General features: G+C 43.0%; 1 protein-coding gene and 1 long non-coding RNA gene across 3 annotated transcripts; one reads left to right on the top strand and one right to left on the bottom strand.

The window, feature by feature from the left end:
* The first annotated feature begins 1,515 nt into the window (after positions 1 to 1,515).
* COMMD7 (COMM domain containing 7) lies at positions 1,516 to 20,365 on the top strand. Of its 2 annotated transcripts, none has more exons than XM_084888595.1 (9): positions 1,516 to 1,733; positions 7,550 to 7,600; positions 7,700 to 7,802; positions 16,966 to 17,022; positions 17,109 to 17,146; positions 17,616 to 17,706; positions 18,021 to 18,070; positions 18,691 to 18,739; positions 19,241 to 20,365. In XM_084888595.1, exons 1-9 carry the CDS (start codon positions 1,650 to 1,652, stop codon positions 19,315 to 19,317), a joined length of 600 nt encoding a protein of 199 aa, XP_084744721.1. In that variant the 5' UTR covers positions 1,516 to 1,649; the 3' UTR covers positions 19,318 to 20,365. The 2 variants fall into 2 exon arrangements, with proteins under 2 accessions (XP_084744721.1, XP_084744720.1); XM_084888594.1 differs by having other exon boundaries at positions 1,522 to 1,733; positions 7,547 to 7,600.
* Positions 12,632 to 19,233, bottom strand: LOC311624922. The gene is made up of 2 exons (XR_014795408.1): positions 18,371 to 19,233; positions 12,632 to 18,132 (listed from the first exon to the last, which is right to left on the bottom strand). It is a non-coding gene; the product is annotated as an uncharacterized lncRNA (long non-coding RNA).
* Positions 20,366 to 22,811: the final 2,446 nt, after the last annotated feature.

Raw genomic sequence — 22,811 nt, 5'->3', positions numbered from 1 at the left:
TCTGCCTCACTGTAGGCACTCAATATTATTTGTTGAATGAATGCATGAATGAAATAATGATGAGCCGGGACCGGTTTGGCTCAGTGGATAGAGCGTCGGCCTGCGGACTGAAAGGTCCCGGGTTCGATTCCGGTCAAGGGCATGTACCTTGGTTGCGGGCACATCCCCTGTGGGGGGGGTGCAAGAGGCAGCTGGTCGATGTTTCTCTCTCATTGATGTTTCTAACTCTCTGTCCCTCTCAATTCCTCTCTGTGTAAAATCAATAAAATATATTAAAAAAAAAAAAAAAGAAAGAAATAATGATGAAATGCGAGAAGCTGGGCCTCTGGGTAGAAGACAGTTTTAAAATATATTTTTATTGATTTCAGAAAGGAAGGGAAAGAAACATCAATGATGAGAATCATTGATTTACTGTGCCCCCTACTTGGGATCGAACCCCTCAACCCTTCAGGGGGTATGTGCCCTTGTCCAGAATCGAACCTGGGACCCTTCAGTCTACAGGCCAATTACTCTATCCACTGAGCTAAACCGGCTAGGGCTGGGTGGAAGACATCTTGTTCAAACCCTCCCAGAGGTGAAAAAGCTCTTGGGCTTGGAGATCAGGACCTAGATTGCAAGGAGCATGCCTCCATTTTCCAGTGGGGAGCTGGAGAATTCGAGGGGTCCTTGGGAAGAGAGCCTGGGGGTTCACAGGGCTGCAGTGATGACCAACTGTCCCAGTAACCTTCTCTCACCCACCTGATCGCTGCCCTTCCTGGCACTAGCACAGCCCTTGCACTTCTGTGTGTTTGGTTAATCCTCACCTGATATTTTCCATTTTGTGTGTGTGTGTGTGTGTGTTTTATAGAGAGTGTAAGGCAGAGAGAGAAACATGGATGTGTTAATTGGTTGCCTCCCACCCACCTCCAGACTGGGGCCAGGGCTGCCCTTGCACTTGTTTAGGTCAGTTCCTCCACTCCGGAGGTTCTCAAAGTGTGGTCCCCGGGAGCTTGTTGGAAATGCAAATCCTCAGACTCTACCCCAGGCTCTTCTAATCTGACACTCTGGGGCAGGGACCCCGTAATCTGCCCTGGAGCAAGCCCCCCAGAAGATGCTGATGCACGGTCCAGCTTGAGACCCACTGCTCTCCCTGCTCTCAGAAAGCCCTCCAGGGACACGTCCCCACCACAGGGCCTGGCCCCGGGAGACCCTTGCCATAAGAATCTGCAGAATAATGACGATAACGGTAGCAACTAGGACCTCCTGTGTGGCAGGCTGTGTTCTAAACAACTCAGGGGGACTGGCCACCCCAGCGGTCATTTTAGTGAAATTGGGGTTCAGCAAGGCCAAGCTGCGCCCGGGGTGGAGGGGTCTCCCAGCGGGAGAGCCGGTAGGGAATCCCTGGTCTGGCCGCTGACTCCTCAGGGACGTCCACGGCCGCAGTGACCACCCAGGCGCCCCGCCCCCGGGTCTGCGCGTGTCCGCGGGGGCGCCCCGCCCCACGCCCAGGGGCTCGCGCGTGTCCGGGCTCCGCGGGGGCGGCCGCGGGGGTGGAGCGCGGCGGCGGGGGCCGTGGCGAAAGTGCGGCTGCGGAAGCGCGGCGAGGGGCGGCGGCGGCGAGGAGGAAGCGGGGAGGCGGCGGAGCGGCGAGTCCACGCCGGGAGGACGCCATGGGCCGCCTGCACTGCACGCAGGGCCCGGTGCCGGAGGCTGTGGGCGGCGACATGCAGCAGCTGAACCAGCTGGGCGCGCAGGTGGGCGCGGCGGGGCCTGCGGGCGGCCCGAGGGGACACGGGGGGGGGGGGGGATTTGAGGGGCGTCCGGGCGCGTGGTGGCGACTCCGGGGGGGCGGAGCGGAACGGGGTGTGGCGAGCTCGGGGCCCAGGGTTGTGGGAGGTCTGAGGAAGCTGAGGGCACGGGCGGAGGTGGGCTCGGCACTTCCGGGACGAGCATAGTCTGAGGGGCCCGGGAGGGGCTGAGGGGCGCCTGGACGAGGCTGAGGAGTTTGGGGAGCTGAGTCACAAACCGAGGGCGCCGGGGCGCGGGGCCGGGGCCTGAGGGGTTTGGGGCCGGGGCGGGACTGCGGGTCCCAGCTCCCCGAGGGGCGCGGGGCGGGGCCGGCGGCTGGGCTCGGACGCGGCGGCCGGAGCGGCGGGCTGAGGCCTGAGGGTGCGGGCGGGGCCGGGCCGGGCGGGGAGGACGTGCGCCGCCCACACCGGCCGAGGAACCGAACCGCCGGGTGGTCCCCGAGGAAGAAACCGGGACTGTCCGCCCGCCTCGGAGGCTCCTGTCCTGTGCCGGTTGGGGTGATGTCCCAGGGACGCGGGCAAGGCGGCTAAGTAAAAAGGCTAAAGTGACACCTCTCACCACCACCGCGGAGGTGCAGCTCTCCCCCTCACCTGGCCTCTTTCATCTCCACATTCCCCACCAAAAAAAAACAAAACAAACAAAAAAAAACTTACTATTTTCTCATAAAGTAATGCTGACCCAGGCGGTGGTGTCTGATAGAAACAAATGGCAAGCCCGGCTGGTGTTGCCCAATGGTTGGCTGTTGACCTATGAACCAGGAGGTCATAGTTCGATTCTGGGGTCAGGGCACATGCCGGGTGGTAGGCTCCATCCCCAGTGGGGGTTTGTGCAGGAGGTTTCTGGCCTGTGGTTCTCTCGTCATTCATGTGTCTATTTCTCTGAAATAAAAAAATATTTTTTTAATAAAAAGAAATAAATTGCAAGCCACATGTCTAATTTTTCATTTTCTAGCAGCCACATTTAAAAATTAAAAAGAAACAGGGAATTAATCTTAATGTTTTTTAAATCCACTATGTCAAAATATTATTTCAACGTGTAATCCTCATTAAAAATATCAATCAGATATTTTACTTTCTGGTACTAAGCTTTCCATTTATAGCACGTCTCAAGTTAGACTAGCCCTTTTACATATTTTATAGTTGTATGTGGCTTGTCGTTACTATACTGCTCAGCATAGTACTAAGTGTTTTTATGTACATTAACTCATTGAGTCCTTGCAACCACCCTCTCAGGTAGGTACTATTATAAATCCCATTTTACAGATGAGGAAGCAGAGCCACAGAACCAGATTACTTTTTGAATATATCTGAAGGATGTATTTGCAATGAAATTACTAGATCAAGGGGCATGGTCATTTAACCCTTTGCACTCCGCTGTCCCCTCTCAGGGGACATCGGAATTCTAGCATATCACTCAGATGTCCCCTCTCAGGGGACATTGCAGTTTATTAGTGATTACGGGGAATTGAGTTAATTCAACGCATGTTTCGCAAAGTAGCGTCGAGTAGCTGGCAGCCAATGTCCAGAATGGTTCGGAGTGCAAAAGGTTAAAAATTAGATGCAGCCGAAACCGGTTTGGCTCAGTGGATAGAGCATCAGCCTGCGGACTGGAAGGTCCCAGGTTCGATTCCGGTCAAGGGCATGTACATTGGTTGTGGGCACATCCCCAGTAGGGGGTGTGCAAGAGGCAGCTGATCGATGATTCTCTCTCATTGATGTTTCTAACTCCCTGTCCCTCTCTCTTCCTCTCTTAAAAAATAAATAAAATATATTTTTTTAAAAATTAGATGCAGCCCTAGCTAGGTAGCTCAATTGGTTAAGAATTTTGTCCTGGCCCTAGCTGGTTTGGCTCAATGGATAGAGCGATAGCCTGCGGACTGAAGGGTCCCAGGTTCGATTCCTGCCAAAGGCACATGCCTGGGTTGTGGGCTCCATACCCAGGTGGGGGCATGCAGGAGGCAGCCAATCTATGATTCTCTCTCATCATTGATGTTTGTATCTCTCCCTCTCTCTTCCTCTCTAAAAATCAATAAAATATTTAAAAAAAAAAAAAGAATTTTGTCCTGATATGCCAAGATTGTAGGTTCGATCCAGTCAGGGCATATGCCAGAATCAACCAATTAATTCATAAATAAGTGGAACAACAAATTAATATCTCTTTCCTTCCCTCCCGTTTCTCATAAATAAATAAATAAACTTTTAAAATTAGATGCAAATTGCCAAAGTGCCCTCCAGAAATGTTGCTCTATCTATCCTCTCATCAGCAGTGTGTGAACATGTGTATTTCCTTGCACTTCGACCAGAACTGATGTCATCAAACTTCTATTATTTTTAACTTTTATTTTTGAAGATCTCATAAATGAAAACAACAATCATATTTCCGTGTTTTACTAATTTGCATTTCTTTAATCTGGAATGATCTTGAGCATCTTTTCATATGTTTACTGGTGAGAATAGTTAAGATATTGATTTAGTGGATAGTCACAGGCAGGTGAGCATTCCAGGGAGAGGTAGCTATGCAGGTACAAAGGCGAAGAATGGGGGAAAGTATTCAAAGATTTAGTGTATAAATACTTACTGTGCCCTTACAACGTTAAGGTGCTGTGACCTTACAAAGGCATACAAGGAATCTCTGGGAAGACTTGTTCTTGTTCCTTATCTGGATTGAAAATTCTAAGTGCCCCCAGGGAAAGTTCCAAGGGGGAGCCTCAGAGATGAATCCCTTTCTTGTTGGGAGTGTCCTGGTATCTTGTCCTAGGTTTTGCAGGACAAAGAGGGTTTGGGCAAATGAAGATGGGGACAACTGACAGACCAGATTAGCATGAGGCCCCTCTTGAGAAGTGGGGGATGAGACCTCACAAGGGGGTTGAGCCTGACTGCTAGGCTGAGGCCTGGAAATGGAAAAGCAGTTGGAGGGCTTCTCAGCTGCCCTATTTTTTGTTTATTTTTAAGGCCCTGGGTATCAGGAAATACAGTTGGCCAAAGATCTGATAGTTCCACAGATTTGCAGCAGAAATGTAAAGAAATAAAAACTCATGAATAGTTTGAGGACACGTTCTCAAGCCCATCCTGTTGTGTTTACTTTATAGAATCAGCAGTTAAGCAAGGCTATTACCCAATATCACAAATACTGGAGAAAGACAGTGCCTGGATCAACATTGGTTAACATGTTTCCAGGGTATATTAAAATTTCGAGACAATAGACACTTCCAGGATTGTAAATCTGTACAACTTCTTTGCAAGGCAGTTTGGCAAAATTTTCTCAGAATTTAAAAAATGCATATATCCTCTGACCTAGAATATGTTTTAAGAATTTATCTATATACTATATAATAAAAGAGTAATATGCAAATAGACAGAACAGCAGAACAACCAATCACAGGGTAATATGCTAATGATATGCTAAGGCTGCTCAACCGCTTGCTATGATGTACACTGACCACCAGGGGCAGATGCTCTGACAGTAGGTTATTTGCTGCTGGGATCTGGCCAATTGGGATTGAGCAAGACAAGCCGGACATGCCTTGGAGCCCTCCCACAGTCCCTCCCTGGCTGGCCAACCTCCTCTGTCCCTTCCTGGCCCCATGTGTGCACCGGTGGGATCCCTCAGCCTGGCCTATGCCCTCTTGCAATCCAGTCTGAGGGACCGGGCCCCCCCCCCGCAGTGCATGAATTTTGTGCACTGAGCCTTTAGTTTAGTAATACCAATAGGACACACACACACAGAGTTGGGTACATTTATATCTGCTGACATGATATGATAAAATTGAGTGAAAAAAGGCAAGGTGCTGGGAATCAGTTTGTATTTAAAATAAATGAAAATAAAATGATGGGAAAGCCACAGAGATGTTAGCAGTAACTACTTGTGGGGAGAGGGATGGAGGTGTGGGCAGGGAGAAAGAGAAATGTTTATAATCTTTTATACTAGTTGGGTCTTTTCAAAACCTTGCACATGTATTGGTCTTATATTTTTCAAAAGGCTCGTGTGGTGGTTTTTGTTTGTTTGTTTTTTATTAATTTTATAGAGAGAAAGGGAAAGAGAGAAGAAAAAACACACACATTGATTTGGTGTTCCACTTATTTGTGCATTCTGACTGGGGGTCAACCCCAGAACCTTGATATATTGGGACAATGCTTTAACTTAGCTACCTGACCATGGCCTCAAAGACTAGTTTTTAAACAGAATGCATTTTAGAATAAAATAATACAGAGCTATACCAGGGGTTTGTGTGGAATTTAGTGGCTCATAGCAAAGGGTTAAGTGCATTTGATAATCATATTGCATGTACAGCTTTAGAGACTTTGAGCTGAAGTTTCTGCATAAATTTTGTTTAAGTTGCATTGCTTCAGGAAGGTGGATCGAGTGGTATAGTGACTCTAATTATGGCTATGATAATTGTTGCGGTTTGTTTAGCCTCTAGCTTGGCACTGTGCTGGAGGCTTTGCATATGTCACCTTTAGTATGTTCTGGAAGCTATGTATTACCTTTGTTTTCCCTGTGGGGTCTGAGACCCAGAGAGGCTAAGTGACTTGCCCAGAAGCACATGGTGGGGTAAGTAGCAAAACACTGATTCACATCTGGGTCTTTTAAACTCTTTCCCACACTGTGCACACACTGTCCATTGGGAGAGAACATGGTAAAGTTATGGTAAATGTGTCAGTCTGCTTGGGCTGCTCTAACAAAATACCGCAGACTGGGTGGCTTTAACAACAGAAATTTATTTCTCACAGTTCTGGGGGATGTTAAATCCAATCTCTCAAGGTGCGAACAGATTCTCCTGGTGAGAGCCCTCTTCCTGGCTTGCAGATGGCTGCCTTCTCATGTGTGTCTTATAAAGAGAGAGCTGTGGTGTCTCTTCCTCTTCCAAGGAATTTAGGGCCCTATCTTTATGACCTCTTTTAACCTTCTTTACCTCCTCACAGGCTCTATCTCCAAATACAGTAATAAATTCAGCATATGAATTTTGTGGGACACAAACATTCAGTCCTTAAAAGTACAATACCAATAAAGAGAAGATTTACATGCACAAAATAATAAGAGACTGGTCTAAGACAATGTAAAAACTTTACTGTTTTATTACATATATTACAAATAATCTCTCTCTCTCTCTTTCTCTCTCTCTCTCTCTCTCTCACACACACACATACACACACACACACATACACACACACACACACACACACACACACAATCTTTCTATGGGGGAAGCCCCCAGAAATATGGATAGACAAAACAAGAAAATAAAAATTACTCCAAATCTCACCGCACAAAAGTAACTGCTTTTGAAAAGGTACAGAAAAAGTTTATAGAATACATTATCATTTTTTGGGGGGTGGTGGAGAATTTGTATATTTGGATTGGCTTATGTTTGAATAATAAATATGTGTAAGTATAAACAAACAAACAGAAGTGACTGCTATTAATGTTCCAGTGAACTTTCCTTTTAGGCTGTATGTGGGGGCAGGGGGAAGAGTGCTCGTTCCTCCGTATATTTGGAATCTTGAGATGTATGTGTGCATCTGTGCACACACACACTCTCTCAATATATACCTCCCAAGTATCCCAATAAAATATACAAGTTTTTCAGACAATATTGACACATTTTCACTGATGGTGGATATTGTAAATATTTTTTAACTCTAGGATGATCAAAACCTGCATGTTATTCTTTCTTTCTTAATGGTCTGTGGTTGGATGGAATGTGGGAACACTGACTAGGGTAGAATTTTACTGATAGTCTGTGTTATTCTCTTCACAGCAGTTCTCAGCCCTGACAGAAATGCTTTTTCACTTCCTAACTGAGCCCAAAGAGGTAAAGTATTTTGTGATAAGGAGAGTTTCTGGGTGTGGGTCTACAGTCCTGAGATGCTTGGAAAGTGACAGCCTCATTTGTGCCGTGCCCTTTCTGCAGGTGGAAAGGTTTCTGGCTCAGCTCTCTGAATTTGCCACCACCAATCAGATCAGTCTGGGCTCCCTCAGAAGCATCGTGAAAAGCTTCCTTCTGGTTCCAAATGGTGAGTAGCCTCTGTCAGCAGCTGAGGTCAGAGACATTACTTGAACATTCCTTCAGTCCACAGAGTAGGCAAGCGTGCTCTGGGCACTGAGCCAGAGCATTCAGTAGTAAACCAGACATGGGCGGGAATCACAGACAAGGGAGGGAAGCCAGGTCGATAGATAACCCTGGTAGAGTATAATAGAGTTGCAGTTCAAAGTGTAATCTGCATCCCAGCTTCAGTCCCCAAAATGTTATCTAGTCCTCTACACAGTAAACATTTTGAGAGTAGCTTTTAGAAACTTTTGAGAGTAAGCACTTTTAAACTTTTAAAGCAATTTGACAAAGTCTTGATAATTCATCCTCTTCCACTTCTCTCATCCTCTTTCTGCCTGTGCAGTTAGGCCTCACTGTAGAATCATAGCTTATTAGAGCTGAAAGGGCCTCAAGGACCCTACAGATCAGTCTTCCTCAAATTTGTGTTTTATTTTTTTTGTTTTGTTTTGTTAATCCTCAGCTGAGGATTTCTAACTCTATCACTCTCTCTTCCTCTCTGTAAAAAATCAATAAAATATATTTTTAAAAAATAAAACAAAGTGTGTATTTGAGGTTAAATATGGCTTAAATTATTCAACTTAAAAAAAAAAAAGGACATTCTCAGTTTTCACAAATTAACGTGTTCTGGTGATTCCAGCCCTGGAATTCAGTTTTCTGTCTGCTATAGGGTCTAGGCTGCAGGCCTATCTTGTGCTTAGGGCAAAGGAGTCACCAAAGGAAAAAGCTGAAAAGGAAGTTAAGAGTTATAGCCAACTATACTATATTATGAATTCTGAAATTGCTGAGAAACTAGGTCTTAAATGTTCTCACCACAAAAATGAAATGATAATTATGTGACCTGATAGAAGTGTTAGCTGATGTTATAGTGGTAACCATATTGCAATATATACGTGCGTCAAACTAACACCTTAAACTTACAATGTCATATGTCAATTAGATCTCACAAATGAAGGAATGGAAGGAAGAGATGGGTTAAGGGTTTAGGGCTAGCACGATGCAAATATATATATATATATATATATATATATTTTTTTTTTTTTTTGCACTTTAACTTCTTTTTAATAGCAGTACCTATTATTTTGTACAAGTAATAATCAAGCAAATGCAATATTGGAAATATTAATTATCAAATATTTTGGTTGACATGAGATATAAAAAATTGGGTTAATTAAGATGTACAATTATTGATACCTGGTTGATAATTATTATAATTATAACAATTGTACATATTTATAAAATACTATAATCTCATTTTTCCAAATTTTGTCAGATTCATTACCCGATTTTTTTTGTCAATTACACTTTGAGGAAAATGTGAGAGTATCATCATTATCATCATTTTCACCTCCATTTTATTTTATTTATTTTATTATTTTTTAAAAATTTATTTTATTAATTATTTTATTGATTATGGTCTCACATAATTGTCCTTATTCCCCCATTCCCATCCTAAACCCCTCCCGAGATATGCCCCAAATCCCTCCCAAGATATGCCCCACCCCCCCACCCCCATTGTCCATGGCCACTGGTTAGGCCCATATGTATGCATACAAGTCCTTTGGTTGATCTCTTCCCCTTACCCCCATCCTCCCTTTCTTTCCCTCTGAGGTTTGAGAGTCTGATCGCTGCTTCTCTTTCTCTGGGTCTGTTTGTGTTGTTCATTATTTCCTCTAGATGTATGAGATCAAGTGATCCAAGAAATACCCTTGTAAGAAGAACCAAAACTGCAACAAGCCATAATGGTTATGCTGAGAGGCAAATGAATCAGTCTGTAGTGAGTTCCTTTCTGGGCCAACAGTTCTTTTGCGTCCCAATTTCAATGCCAGATGGTTTTTTATGTGTACATGCCAGCCATGATATTTCAGATCTGGTTGGTGGACAAATGGTGGTAATGCAGGTCCTCCCGTCTCTGGTTTGGTCCTGGGCATCCTTCAGCAACCCGCAGCTGCTGTCTGCTGGTGTGCTGAGGCGTCGTCAGCATCTTCCATCTCTGAATTGTGTCTCTTCTGTCTTCATGGCTGGAGCGCTTCTGTCTATTCCTCTCTGTTACAGGATTCCAGATGGTCTCGGAGTTGTTTTCTTTGGATGTGGAGGTCCACGAGCCTGCAGCTGGGGTAGCAGGATATTGGCTGGAGTTGTTGCTGGGTCACGGGGCAGTTCCAAGGCCTGTCTTGGTGGTGGTGTTGCTGGGTTTCTCTGCAAATATATTTTTTAAGAAAGATGGAGGGAGGAACTAGAGGAGGAAAGAAATTAGTTAAGGACTTAGGCCTAGTGTGATGCATATATATTTGTGTTGTTAATCTAATCCAAGGATATTTTTTTCATTGATTTTTAGAGAGAGAACAAGGGAGGGAGAAAGAGAGAAATATCGACATAAAGAGAGACATCGATAGATTATTAGGTCTAGTAATGATTAATGTCGTTTTCTAATACTTTTTAAAATTGAATTTATTTAAACAATACAACAAAATTTAATCAACAATATAGTTGCCGTTGTTTTCTACTACTTGTGCCCAACGCTCAGGAAGCATTTTAATCCCTCTGTTGTAAAATTCTTGTGATTTTGATGCAAAAAATTCGGTCAATGCATTTTTGAGGCATTCTTCATTATTAAATTTTTTTCCAAGAAGAAAGTTTTGCAAAGAACGAAACAAATGGTAATCGGAAGGGGCAATATCAGGAGAATATGCAGGTTGAGGGAGAACTTCCCATTCCAACTGGCGCAGTTTTTCAGCAGTGATTCTTGCAGTATGCGGTCCTGCGTTATCGTGGTGAAGAATTACGCCCTTCTGATTAATCAGCGCGGGTTCTTTGTCTCTTAAAGCTTGGGCTAACCTTTCCAATTGGGCACTATACACTGCACTTGTAATGGTTTGGTTAGATGGTAAAAGTTCATAATGAAGAATTCCTTTAAAATTCCACCAAACACACAACATCACTTTTTTCGCATGCAAGTCAGGTTTTGGCGTGGGCTGCGGAGCCTCATTTTTGTCCAACCATTGAGGCCGCCTTTTCAAATTAACATACAGCACCCATTGTTCATCTCCCGTAACAATTTGCTCTAAAAACGGCGAACGGTTTTGACGAGAGAGGAGCGAACTGCAAATTGTGACTCTGATTACGGTTCTTGTCAGTCAACTCATGAGGAACCCATTTTCCAAACTTTTGGACTTTGCCAAGTGCACGCAATTGATTGGAAATTGTTTTTTGTGAACAATTTAAAGTTGTCGCAAGCTCTTGTTGGGTAATTTGAGGATTTTGCACCAAAAGAGCTTGAAGAGCTTCTTGATCAAAATTGGACACACGGCCTCGACCACTCTTGTCATCTAACGAAAAATTTCCCTCGCGAAATTTCTCAAACCAACGCTGGCATTTTCTGGCGCTAACTGCATCTTGACCAAGAGCACTACAGATGTTTTTTGCAGCCTCACTTGCTTTTCTTCCTAATTGGAACTCGTAAAGCATGCAGTGCCGAATATGCTCTTCATCAGCCATCTTCTTAGCCCTAGTTCTGCAACAGAAACCAAACCAAACACAAACTTTTTCAAGCAAAACTTGTTAATTGCACTTCACACGTTCTGTAGATACCACGTGTTTGAAGGTTGTGTCAATACAAGTCAACGCCAAGCAAGATTTTAAACGAATGTTTAAAAACGACATTAATTATTACTAGACCCGATACCTCCTGTATACACCCCAGTGGGGGCCAGGGATCAAATTTGAAACCCAATCAATCAATTAAAAAAATGCCCTTGACGAGGGAATTAAATCCATGCCCTTCGGTACAACGGCCGACACTATCCGCTGAGAAACTTTTTAAGTATGCCTGGCAGAGGTAATACAGGATGGAAAACTAGCCCTTTGGTCCCTGCAGTTGGGAGCGTTCATACTATCAAGGTATTGCTTCACTGGGATAGCATCTCAGGATGGCGTGTGGAAAGAGCCAAAAGCTAATTGTCTCAACATTTGCCAGCTGTTGTGGCCCTGGACAATTCATTTAATTGCTTTAAAAAAAAAATTCTTTGGGCAGGTCAGAGGGTGTAGGCGCTGGGGTGTCCACCTGGGCCGTGGGCCCGCAGGCCAGGCTCGCCGCCCATGAGGGCGTGGGCGGGTGATGGAGTAATGCGATGGCGCCAGGGAGCCGGAGCCCGAGGCGGGAGCCATGGCGGGGGCGTGGCGGGCGATGGCGCCCGCCGCCGGCACCGTTTGCGGGCAAGAAGGCTTTGGCTTACCAAGCTGCAATTATAATCGTCCTTGAATTCTTTGCTTGGGTCCCATTGGAAATTCCAGTGCTAACTAGAGGAAGAGAGAGGGAGAAGAGATGGAAACATCAATGATGAGAGAGAATCATTGATCCGCCGCCTCCTGCATGTCCCCTGCTAGGGATGGAGCCCACAACCCGGGCATGTGCCCCTGAGGGGAATCAAACCTGGGACCCGTCAGTCTTCAGGCCGACGTTCTATTCACTGACCCAAACCGGCCAGGGCAAATTGTTCTTTAAAAATCATTGGAAATTAGCGGGCACATCCCCGGTGGGGGGTGTGCAGGAGGCAGCTGGTTGATGTTTCTCTCTCATCTACGTTTCTAGCTCTCTTTCTCCCTTTCTCTCTGTAAAAAATCAATAAAGATATATTTTTTTAAAAAATCATTGGAAATTAACTCTTCCCAGTAACCATTTTGTCTTATTCAAGAGAAGCCCTTTGTATACAACTAAACTTTGTTTCCAAAGCAGGTTTAGAAAATACAGAAATTTAGAAAGTAGCTATTAGCCTTACATGAGACTTTGCTATATACTTAAAACAAATATTTTATTGACTTTTTACAGAGAGGAAGGGAGAGGGATAGAGAGTTAGAAACATCGATCACCTGCCTCCTGCACACTCCCTACTGGGTATGTGCCTGCAACCAAGGTACATGCCCTTGACCGGAATCGAACCTGGGACTCTTCATTCTGCAGTCTGATGCTCTAGCCACTGAGCCAAACCAGTTGGGGCTTGCTTATACTTTTAAGATTTTAATTCTTGTGGCATATTTAAAATACAATATGATTAAATAAAATTACAACATGGATAAAACAATCAAAAAATTCTTTGCAAATTATTTTTCTTGGCTTTAGGACCTTTTTATTTATTTTTGAGAGGAAGGGAGAGGGAAAGCCCAATAGAAACATCATTAATTGGCTGCATTCTGCAGGTGCCCTACAGGGGGTTGAGTCTGCAACCCAGGCAGGCATGTGCTCTTGATCGGAATCAAACCTGGGATCCTTCTGTCTGAAGGCCGACGCACTATCCACTGAGCCAAACCAGCTAGGGCAATTATTCTTTTTTAATTTTGTCTTCAATTGCTCCTTTTTATTTTAATTACATTTATTTTTTTAATTATAGAAAAATACAAGAAAGGAAACAAAAATGACTCACAGTTATTCCACCTTAATATTAAAAAGCCTACATGCAACTAGAAAATGCTATTTATATCTTCTTAAATATGGTTTTATTGATTTTTAGAGAAAAAGGAAGGGCGAGGGAGAGAGGAACATCAATGTGAGAGAGAAAATCGATCAGTTGCTTCCGACGTGCATCCCCACCTGGGATTGAGCCCTCAACGTGGGCATGAACCCTGACCGAGAATCAAACCAGTGATCTTTCAGTGCACAGATAAAGGTCAGCCAATTGAGCCACACCAGCCAGAGCTAACTAGAAAAAAAATTTAATGTCACAAAGGAAGAAAAGTCCTACCCAGTCCCTTTCCCTAAAGATATCCACTCTTAAGTGGATATGTTCAGAAAAATGTGCCTTACATCTGCCTACTTACTCCTGGATGAGGATATAATTAAAGCTATAAATAAGGATATTATATTTCTTTCTTTCTTTCTGTCTTTCTTTCTTTCTTTATTTATTTATTTAAAAATATATTTTATTGATTTTTTTACAGAGAGGAAGGGAGAGGGATAGAGAGCTAGAAACATCGATGAGAGCGAAACATCGACCAGTTGCCTCCTGCACACCCCCCACCGGGGATGTGCCCGCAACCAACGTGCATGCCCTGGACCGGAATCGAACCTGGGACCCTTCAGTCCGCAGGCCGACGCTCTATCCACTGAGCCAAACCGGTTTCGGCTATACTGTCTTTATTTACACAAAAGGAATCACACTGTGCAGACTGTTCTTTCCTTTTAATTATATTTTACAAATTGGCACTTGAGAGCTATTTCCTTTTTAAAGGCTACATAGTATTCCATTTGGATTCTTTCATTCAGAATGTTTCTTTAGTGCCAACCAGTAAACATTTTTCTGGGAGCTTGGGACATAGCACTGCACAAGTTCTTATTGAACTGACATTCTAGTAGAAAAATTGATAAATATAGAACAAATCTGGGTTGTTATACCCTGGCCAGATAGCTCAGTTGATTAGAGTGTCACCCCAATATACCAAGGTTGTGAGTTTGATTTCCAGTCAGGGCACATATCAGAATCAAGAGATTAATGCATAAATAAGTAAAACAACAATATGGATGTTTCTCTCCCGATCCCCCTCTTCCCCCTTTTCTTTCTCTTCCTCCTCCTCTGCCTCTGGCTTCTCCTCCTGCTCCTTTTCCTTCTCCTCCTCCTCTTTAAAAATAAAAAAATTAAATAGTTATTATATATGCTGTACAGAAAAGTGCAGCAGTATAAAGGTGCAAGTCAAGAGCAGTTCCACTTAAAATAGAGTGTTCAGGGAGCTTTAAGAGGTGAGATTCAAGCTGAGGCCAGAACCGAGTGAGGGAACTATCCATGTTCTGATTTGAGGAAGAGTGTTCCCACAAGGGCAAATGCCTGGAGGTAGAAACCTGTCTGGGATATTATAGGAAAAGCACAGTAAGCAAGGGAGATAGCTTAGGGGTCCTAGAGGCCACTTCATGCAGGGCATTGTAAGCGCTTTGGATTTCAATGTAAGTGCAACCAGAGCCATTAGGGAATTTTGAGCAGCAGAGGAGAGACATGGTCTGAATTAAGTTTTTAACAAAATCATCTTGACATCTAGGATGCTGTGTGGATGCACCAGAAGCAGCTCTCAGTTCCTGACTTTTTATCTCTTCTACCAACATTGCTAATGAGCTCCTTGTTCTCAGTGTGCTTTTGTTTTTTTGTTTTTTTAAAATATGTTTTTATTGATTTCAGAGAGAAAGGGAGAGGGAGAGAGAGAGAAACATTAATGGTGAGAGAGAGAATCATTGATCAGCTGTTTCCTGCACGCCTCCTGCTGGGGATTGAGCCTGCAACCAGGCATGTGCCCTTGACCAGAATCAAACCCAGGACCCTTCAGTACACAGACCAACACTCTGTTCTCTGAGCCAAGCCAGCGAGGACCTCAGGATACTTTTGGAGTGAATCGGTTGGGTGAATTCTTGGCAGTGCAATTGTTAACTGTGTACATTTTATAAATTTTCTCCTCCCAAAAGCTTGATATTTATGTTCCTGATAAAGGTTTCAATAATGCCCACTTCATAGTATTTGGGATAATCAAGCAGAATGTGGTTTTAACTGGATAATATGAAGGAGTTGTACATGTGATAGTTTGAGTTCATTGGATTGGCTAGGAAGTGACCCCCTTCTTGGAATGCCTTTACGGCCACAGTTTCCTCAGGTCTTGCCTTTTTTTATTTCCCTGTGGCTTCCTTGCTCCCACTGATTTTGGAGATAAAAGATTTCCTCCCTTTGTTTACATGGTTTATTTTTCAGGGTCAACAGCCTTTAGGATTGTTCTTCTGGAGTGAGAAGAGGGTGGGGTGGGATCTTGGTGTTAGGGAATTACTTTAGAGCTCTCCTTATTCTCTTATTCTTTATTCATCTTCTGGAAGATTAAGAAGTGGAAATTTTTAGACGGGTTGCCAAATTGTGACTCTAGGCTGTAGCCTGCAAGTTAAACATTGAGAAATTCATATTGCTGGCAATACTTAGTTTTCAGGAATTGGAGCTTGTGGCAGAAAGAACAAAGCAGCCCCCACTGGGGAGTGTTCCAGAATTTCTGAGGGAAGGTTTGATACGCCTCTTGGAAGGGACTTGTGAATTCTAAAGACCAAATATTGAGCCCATCTGGGTGTACTTCCTGAAAGCTGGTTTTCTAGGGCAGCACTGTCCAATAGAACTTTGTTTCCTTTGTGTGTGTTTTAATATTTTTATTTATTTCAGAGAGGAAGGGAGAGGGGGAGAGAGATGGAAACATCAATGATGAGAGAGAATCATTGATCAGCTGCCTCATGTGTACCCCACACTGGGGATTGAACTTGCAACCCAGGCATATGTCCTGACCAGAATCAAACTGCGACCTTTTGGTTCATAGGTCAAAGCTCAACTACCGAGTCACGCTGGCCAGGCTAGAACTTTGTATATAGATGTAAATGGTCTATAATCTGCACTTTCTAGTATGTATTGTGGCCACTGGAAGCATATGACTATTAAGCATTTAAAATAGCTAGTGGGGCCAAGGAAAAGAATTTAAAATTTTATTTTTAATAAAATTTTTAATGTATTTTATTGATTTTTTAAAGAGAGGAAGGGAGAAGGATAGAGAGTTAGAAACATTGATGAGAAACATCGATCAGCTGCCTCCTACACACTCCCTACTGAAGATGTGCCTGCAACCAAGGTACATGTCCTTGACCGGAATCGAACCTGGGACATTTCAGTCTGAAGGTTGACAACCGGTTGGGGCTAATTTTAATAAATGTAAATAACCACACGTGTTTAGTGATTATATGGCACAGTACAGTTCTAGGTTGTTGCCCCTATGCCCCGCCCAGAATTGAGCTTCCTTCACTTTGCTCCAGGAATCAGTGGCCTTCTTCTTTCCTCAGATCAGGTACCCCTACCTCTAAGTTCACAAAACTCTTTCTTCTGTCTCTAATGTCCTCTATACTTTCGGGGAAGATGGGAGGTAAACACTTGTGTTGTACAATAAACAAAATAGTCTGTCTTGTTCTCCACTTGTCTCGATGTAACTTTTTCCCCCAGCTGAATTGGGATTTTCATGGATCAACTGAGTTTTGCCTGTTCCTTGTGTCATCTGTGTTGTATAAGTTGTGCCTAATAAATACTACTAATTGATTCATTGATTTGTCCTTAGTAACTGATTTCTCCCCTGTTTCCCAGGTGCCTTGAAGAAGAGTCTCACAGCTGAGCAGGTCCGGGCTGATTTCATAACTCTGGGTAGGTCATTACCAAGGTTCATCAGAGTGATAGGCCTTGCAACTCTTTCCTGTACAATATTAATGTCTCCCTATGTTCTTTCATAGGTCTTAGTGAAGAGAAAGCCACTTACTTTTCTGAAAAGGTATCATAATTCCTCTTAATCAAGGTTAATTAAGATTACTTGCTTTCATTTCATGAAAAGAAACAAATGGAAAATGCCAACTAAGGAAAAGTCATCAATCATTATGTGTCATTTCCCCAGCTTAATGTTTTTTATTTGGTTTCATGCAAATCCAGCTTTTTAACTGCACTATTTAACACAAAACATTTGTATTTCTTGTTCATTTTTTAGTGCACCCCACTGATCTGATTAAATATTAATGTCATACTGTTGTTCCAACATGGATTAAACCTGGGAATGAAAGAAAAAATTTATGTTAACTTCTGCACCCTCTACACTCCCCCACCCTCCAGATCTGTGTATATAGACCAGCCCTTGGTTCTGCTTTCTTCTCACTGTCAGTATAAATAACTAAACATTGCTGTGGGGTGGAATGAAGAGGGAGAATTTTTCCCATTGTTCTGACTTTGGCTTTTTGTTTTTGTTTCAGTGGAAGCAGAATGCCCCCACCCTTGCTCGATGGGCCATAGGTCAGACTCTGATGATTAACCAGCTTGTAGATATGGAGTGGAAATTTGGAGGTAACTGGCTAGAGCCAGTCTCGGGTCTTTTGGGTGATGTAGGGTTGGGTTGCAGAAGCTTTTAGATAGCTTCTGTGGGGAAGAGGTGCCCTCCATCCTCAAACACCGTTGGGGCCAGCACCTGCCTCTCGGTATTGCTGTCCATATTCAGCAGCTGTTTCTACCCACGGCTGCTGATATGTTGACTTCCTGAAAAGCACATTTTGCTGTCCTCATATTCATCCCATGTGGCTTCTGCTGCACAACATGCAAGATGGGGATCTTCAGAGTGGGTCCTCCACCAGCCGCTTACTAGTTTTTTCTTTGTATCATAGTGACTTCTGGGAGCAGTGAACTGGAAAAAGTGGGAAGTATTTTTTTACAAGTAAGTCTTCTCTTGATTGTTGAAAATGGGTAGATTTTTGACCTGGTTAAAAATTATTAAACCTAGCCAGGACCGGTTTGGCTCAATGGATAGAGCGTCGGCTTGGGGACTGAAGGGTCCCGGATTCGATTCTGGTCAAGGGCATGTACCTTGGTTGCGGGCATATCCCCAGTAGGGGGTGTGCAAGAGGCAGCTGAACGATGACTCTCTCTCATCGATGTTTCTAGCTCTCTATCTTTCTCCCTTCCTCTCTGTATAAAATCAATAAAAAAAAATATATTTAAAAAAAAATTATTAAACCTACATTGGATTTCTTTAAATATCCAATTAAATTGATGTTCCACTGAAGTGCCTCAGAGCAATGTTGTCAACCAAAGACATAGTCATCAACATGTTTACTTTCAGATGAATAGGATCTAGGCATTATTTTTAAAAGTTTGATTGCTCCTGTAATCATGGGGCTTTTTAGAAGTTTTGGTGGACAATCCAGACTGCTCTTGTAAGCCTTCAAGTTGGAAACTCTGGATGCTTTGATGTTTAAGTGAATGTTCACGTTTCAAAAATTTCTTTGCCTAGTTGTCATTTTAATTTAAATTTTTATATTTCTTCTTTTTAATCAGTTAAAGTTGGTGCTTAAGAAAGGAAATCAGACTGAAAATTTATATATAGGTGAGTTCAAATTCCCATTTGAACCTTTCCCCTTTTTCTCTGTTCTCTTCACTCAATGGGCTCATGTAGAAAAAGTCATTATTAAGTTGTATAACCACTGCCTTTCCTCTCATAAAAGATGGTACAAAGATACTTAATAAGCCACTGGCAGGTTGGAGACCCCAGAATTGAAAACCTTTCTGAAAAAGAGGGGACAGGAATGGCAAAGATCGAAGAGCCAGAGGCTCTTCTAGTAGAAGTCATTGTACATCCTTCTAATGCCCTTTCATCTCTATGCCCTGGAGCTGGGCCATTTTAAACCTTCTTTCTTTTTTTTATGGGGCTGAGAACTTTCCTATATTCAAGGCTCTCAGTTTTTTATTATGATCAATTACTTATCAAAAGCTGCCTGGTTGTACTAAGCCAAAAAAGAAAAAAAATTTCTCTGGGTGGAAATTAATTTTCTTGGATGATTCTGTGGAGTTGGAAACATTTACCTGAAGCTGATTTTTCTTCCCCCAGAGTTAACCTTGCCTCAGTTCTACAGCTTCCTGCATGAGATGGAGCGAGTCAGAACCAGCATGGAGTGTTTCAGCTGATTTCTGTCCCCCTGCATCTCCACCTTTGCCCTCCCCTGCTGCCTCCGCTTCTGTGGGTGACTGCTCTGAGAAGCACCTCGCTCACAGGCTGGTGGGGCACTGATTTGGCCCTCTTTGTGTCTTGGGAGCCCAGGTGCAAAGGCTTCTAAAAAACAACAGGATTAAGTACTTAAAGAGCCCTACACAATTGCTCTGTAAACTCTTTGTTAAGGGAACCTCCACCACCTATCACCCAGGACACTTGTTTGATATTCAGACAGGCTGGCATCTCAGGTTCAGGAGGAAATAAGTGAGTTCCCTCCCCATCCAAGTTCCAGAGCAAACAAATGGTGCCATCACTGAAGATACAGGCTGATCATCTTGTATTTCTATTCTTTCTCCCTAAAAAAGCAAGGGCTTGTTTATAGCTGAGGAAGAGGCCGGCTCTGAGAATGACACGTTAGGAATCCCCAACAAGATTTCTACACATTGTGGTTTTGGTGATGGTGCACTGCTAATCCGTTTTTTGGTGTGTGTTTTTCTTTATTGTTGGAAGTATTACATATGTTGCTAATCAGTTTTTAATAGGGCAACTATGTACAGACACATGTTTGGCCTACTCTGAAAAGAACGGAGGCTAGACTGTCTTCATTTCTGGTTTTGCCCTATTGTGTTGTAATGAAGCAGGCCTTGTTTGAGGCTGTTACAGCTTGTTTTGGTTCAAGCTGACCACCTTTGTTGGTTAGATGATTAATAAAAAAGGTTCCAAAGAAAAGGTCTGCATCCATTTGTCTTTGTGTGTGGAGTAAAGAGTTCTCTGCCTTGCAGAGAGTTACTGATCTGATCTTCAAAAATTACTTCCCTGGTTTTGGTGAAGGCCCTGGGTCTTCAGTGAAATTAGCTGTGGTTCAAGGTTGGAATTTGTAAGAGCAGTTCAGGGGAAACTCAGGTTAAAAACATGAAAAGCAGTGCCTGTCACTGCTTTGTGTTGAGATGACCTTAGCTACCACTCTAGCATGTGACTTCCTCCTATCTCTCCCCTCAGAAATTAAAAAAAAAATTGTGTTGAATTTTATTTATTGATTGATTTTTTTATTTTACAATATTTATTTATTAAATATATTCTATTGATTTTTCAAAGAGAGGAAGAGAGAGGGATAGAAAGTTAGAAACATCAATGAGAGAGAATCATCGATCAGCTGCCTCCTGCACACTCCCTACTGGGGATGTGCCCACAACCAAGGTACATGCTCCTGACCGGAATCGAACCCAGGACCCTTCAGTCCGCAGGCTGACACTCTATCCACTGAGCCAAACCGGTCTCGGCTTGATTGATTTTTTAAAAATATATATATTATTGATTTTTTACAGAGGAAGGAAGAGGGATAGAGAATTAAAAGCATCGATGAGAGAGAAACATTGATCAGTTGCCTCCTACACAACCCTACTGAGGATGTGACCGCAACCAAGTAATGTGCCCTTTGACCAGAATCGACCCTGGACCTCTCAGTCCGCAGGATGACGCTCTATCCGCTGAGCCAAACTGGTTTCGGTGTTATTGATTGATTTTAGGAGAGAGAGGAACAATCAATTTATTGTTCTACTTATTCATGCATTAATTGGTTGATAACTTGTATGTGCCCTAACCAGGTATCGAACCCACAGCCTTGGCAGAGCAGAATGACACTAATCAACTGAGCTACCTCACCAGGCCAAATTTTTTTGAATAGATAATATATACCCATGTTTTAAGAGATACAGTGTAAAGTAATTCCTTCTTACCCTAATTTCCCAGTTACCTAGTTCCCCTCCCCAGCGGCAACTACTGTTATTAGTTTATTCTGTTTTTCTGTAGATGTCATGCATTTGCAGATATATATATAGAGAGAGAGTTTGACTCCCCCCGCCCCCACAAATGATAGTGTGCTATACGCATACCTTGCTTTTTTCCACTTAACTTGGAAATCATTCCACATCAGAACAGAGAAGCAGCCTCATTCCTTATAACAAATGTACCATGTTTCTTCAAATGAATGGTTTATTTAACCAGTTTCCTACTGATCGGTGTCTTAAGTTATTTCTATTCTTTTTCTCTTATAAGCAATGCTGCAACTGAATATTTTTGTATATGTGTCATTTTGTATATATGGAAGTACATTTATAAGATAAATATGTGAATGTGGAATTGCTGAGCCAAAGAATACATGCGCCTTTTTATTTTTATTTTTAGAGAGGAAGGGAATCGGGTGGGTGGGGTGGGTGGAGTGCGGGAGAGAGAGACAGCAATGTGAAAAACATCTATCAGTTGCCTCCTGCACTGGACCTGATCAGGGATTGAACTCACAACCTAGACATGTGCCCTTACTGGAAATTGAACCTGCCATCTTTCTGTGTACAGGACAACACTCCAACCAACTGAGCCACATTGGCCTAAGCTAAATATGTGTTTATCAAAGAGTATTAAAAAGAGGAAAGCAAAAAGGTCTCCCTTTCTTGTGTCCCATTTACTGGGCTCCCCTACTGCCCTCCAATAGGTGACCCTGCTATTAGTTTCTCAGGTGCTCTTCTACAGGGTTTTCCCCACAAATAAGCAGTAGGAATTTAAATTTTTACTCTTTTTTTGTTACTGTTTACACGGATGATTGTATACTATACATACTATTTTGTAAAATACTTTTTATTTTATATATATATATATATATATATATTTTATTTATTTATTTATTTATTTATTTATTTATTTATTTTATTGATTTTGTACAGAGAGGAAGGGAGAGAGATAGCGAGTTAGAAACATCTATGAGAGAGTCATCGATCAGCTGCCTCTTGCACACCCCCTACTGGAGATGTGCCCGCAACCAAGGTACATGCCCTTGACCGGAATCGAACCCGGGACCCTTCAGTCCGCAGGCTGATGCTCTATCCACTGAGCCAAACCTGTTGCGGCTGTAAAATACTTTTTAAAAAAAAATGTTTTTATTGATTTCAGAAAGGAAGGGAGAGGGAGAGAGAGAGGGAGAGGGAGAGGGAGAGGGAGAGGGAGAGGGAGAGAAACATCAGTGATGGCCCAGCTAGCATGGCTCAGTGGTTGAGTGTCAACCTATGAACCAGGAGGTTATGGTTCAGTTTTTAGTCAGGGCACATGCCTGGGATGTGTGGGCTCAATCCCTGGTCGGGGGCATGCAGGATTCTCAGCTGATCAATGATTCTCTCTTACCACTGATGTTTCTATCTCTTTCCCTCTTTCTTTCCTCTCTCTGAAATAAAAATGTGTAAAAAAAAAAAAAAAGGAAATACCAATGATGGAAGAGAATACTTGATCAGGTGCTTCCTGCACACCACTCACCGGGGATCAAACCCACAGCCTGAGCATGTGCCCTGACAGGGAATCAATCTGGCATCCTTTTGATTTGTGGGTCAATGTTCAATCACTGAACCATACCAGCTGGGCTATTCACACTATTTTTAATACGTCTTGGAGATCTTTCCTTTAGTACTTAGAATCTGCACCCTTT

The sequence above is a fragment of the Pipistrellus hanaki genome, assembly GCF_964339955.1.
Source record: "Pipistrellus hanaki genome assembly, chromosome: 6".
NCBI lineage: Eukaryota > Metazoa > Chordata > Mammalia > Chiroptera > Vespertilionidae > Pipistrellus > Pipistrellus hanaki.
The sequence above is the reverse complement of the archived record's forward strand: the minus strand, read 5'-3'. Positions and strand labels throughout refer to the sequence as shown.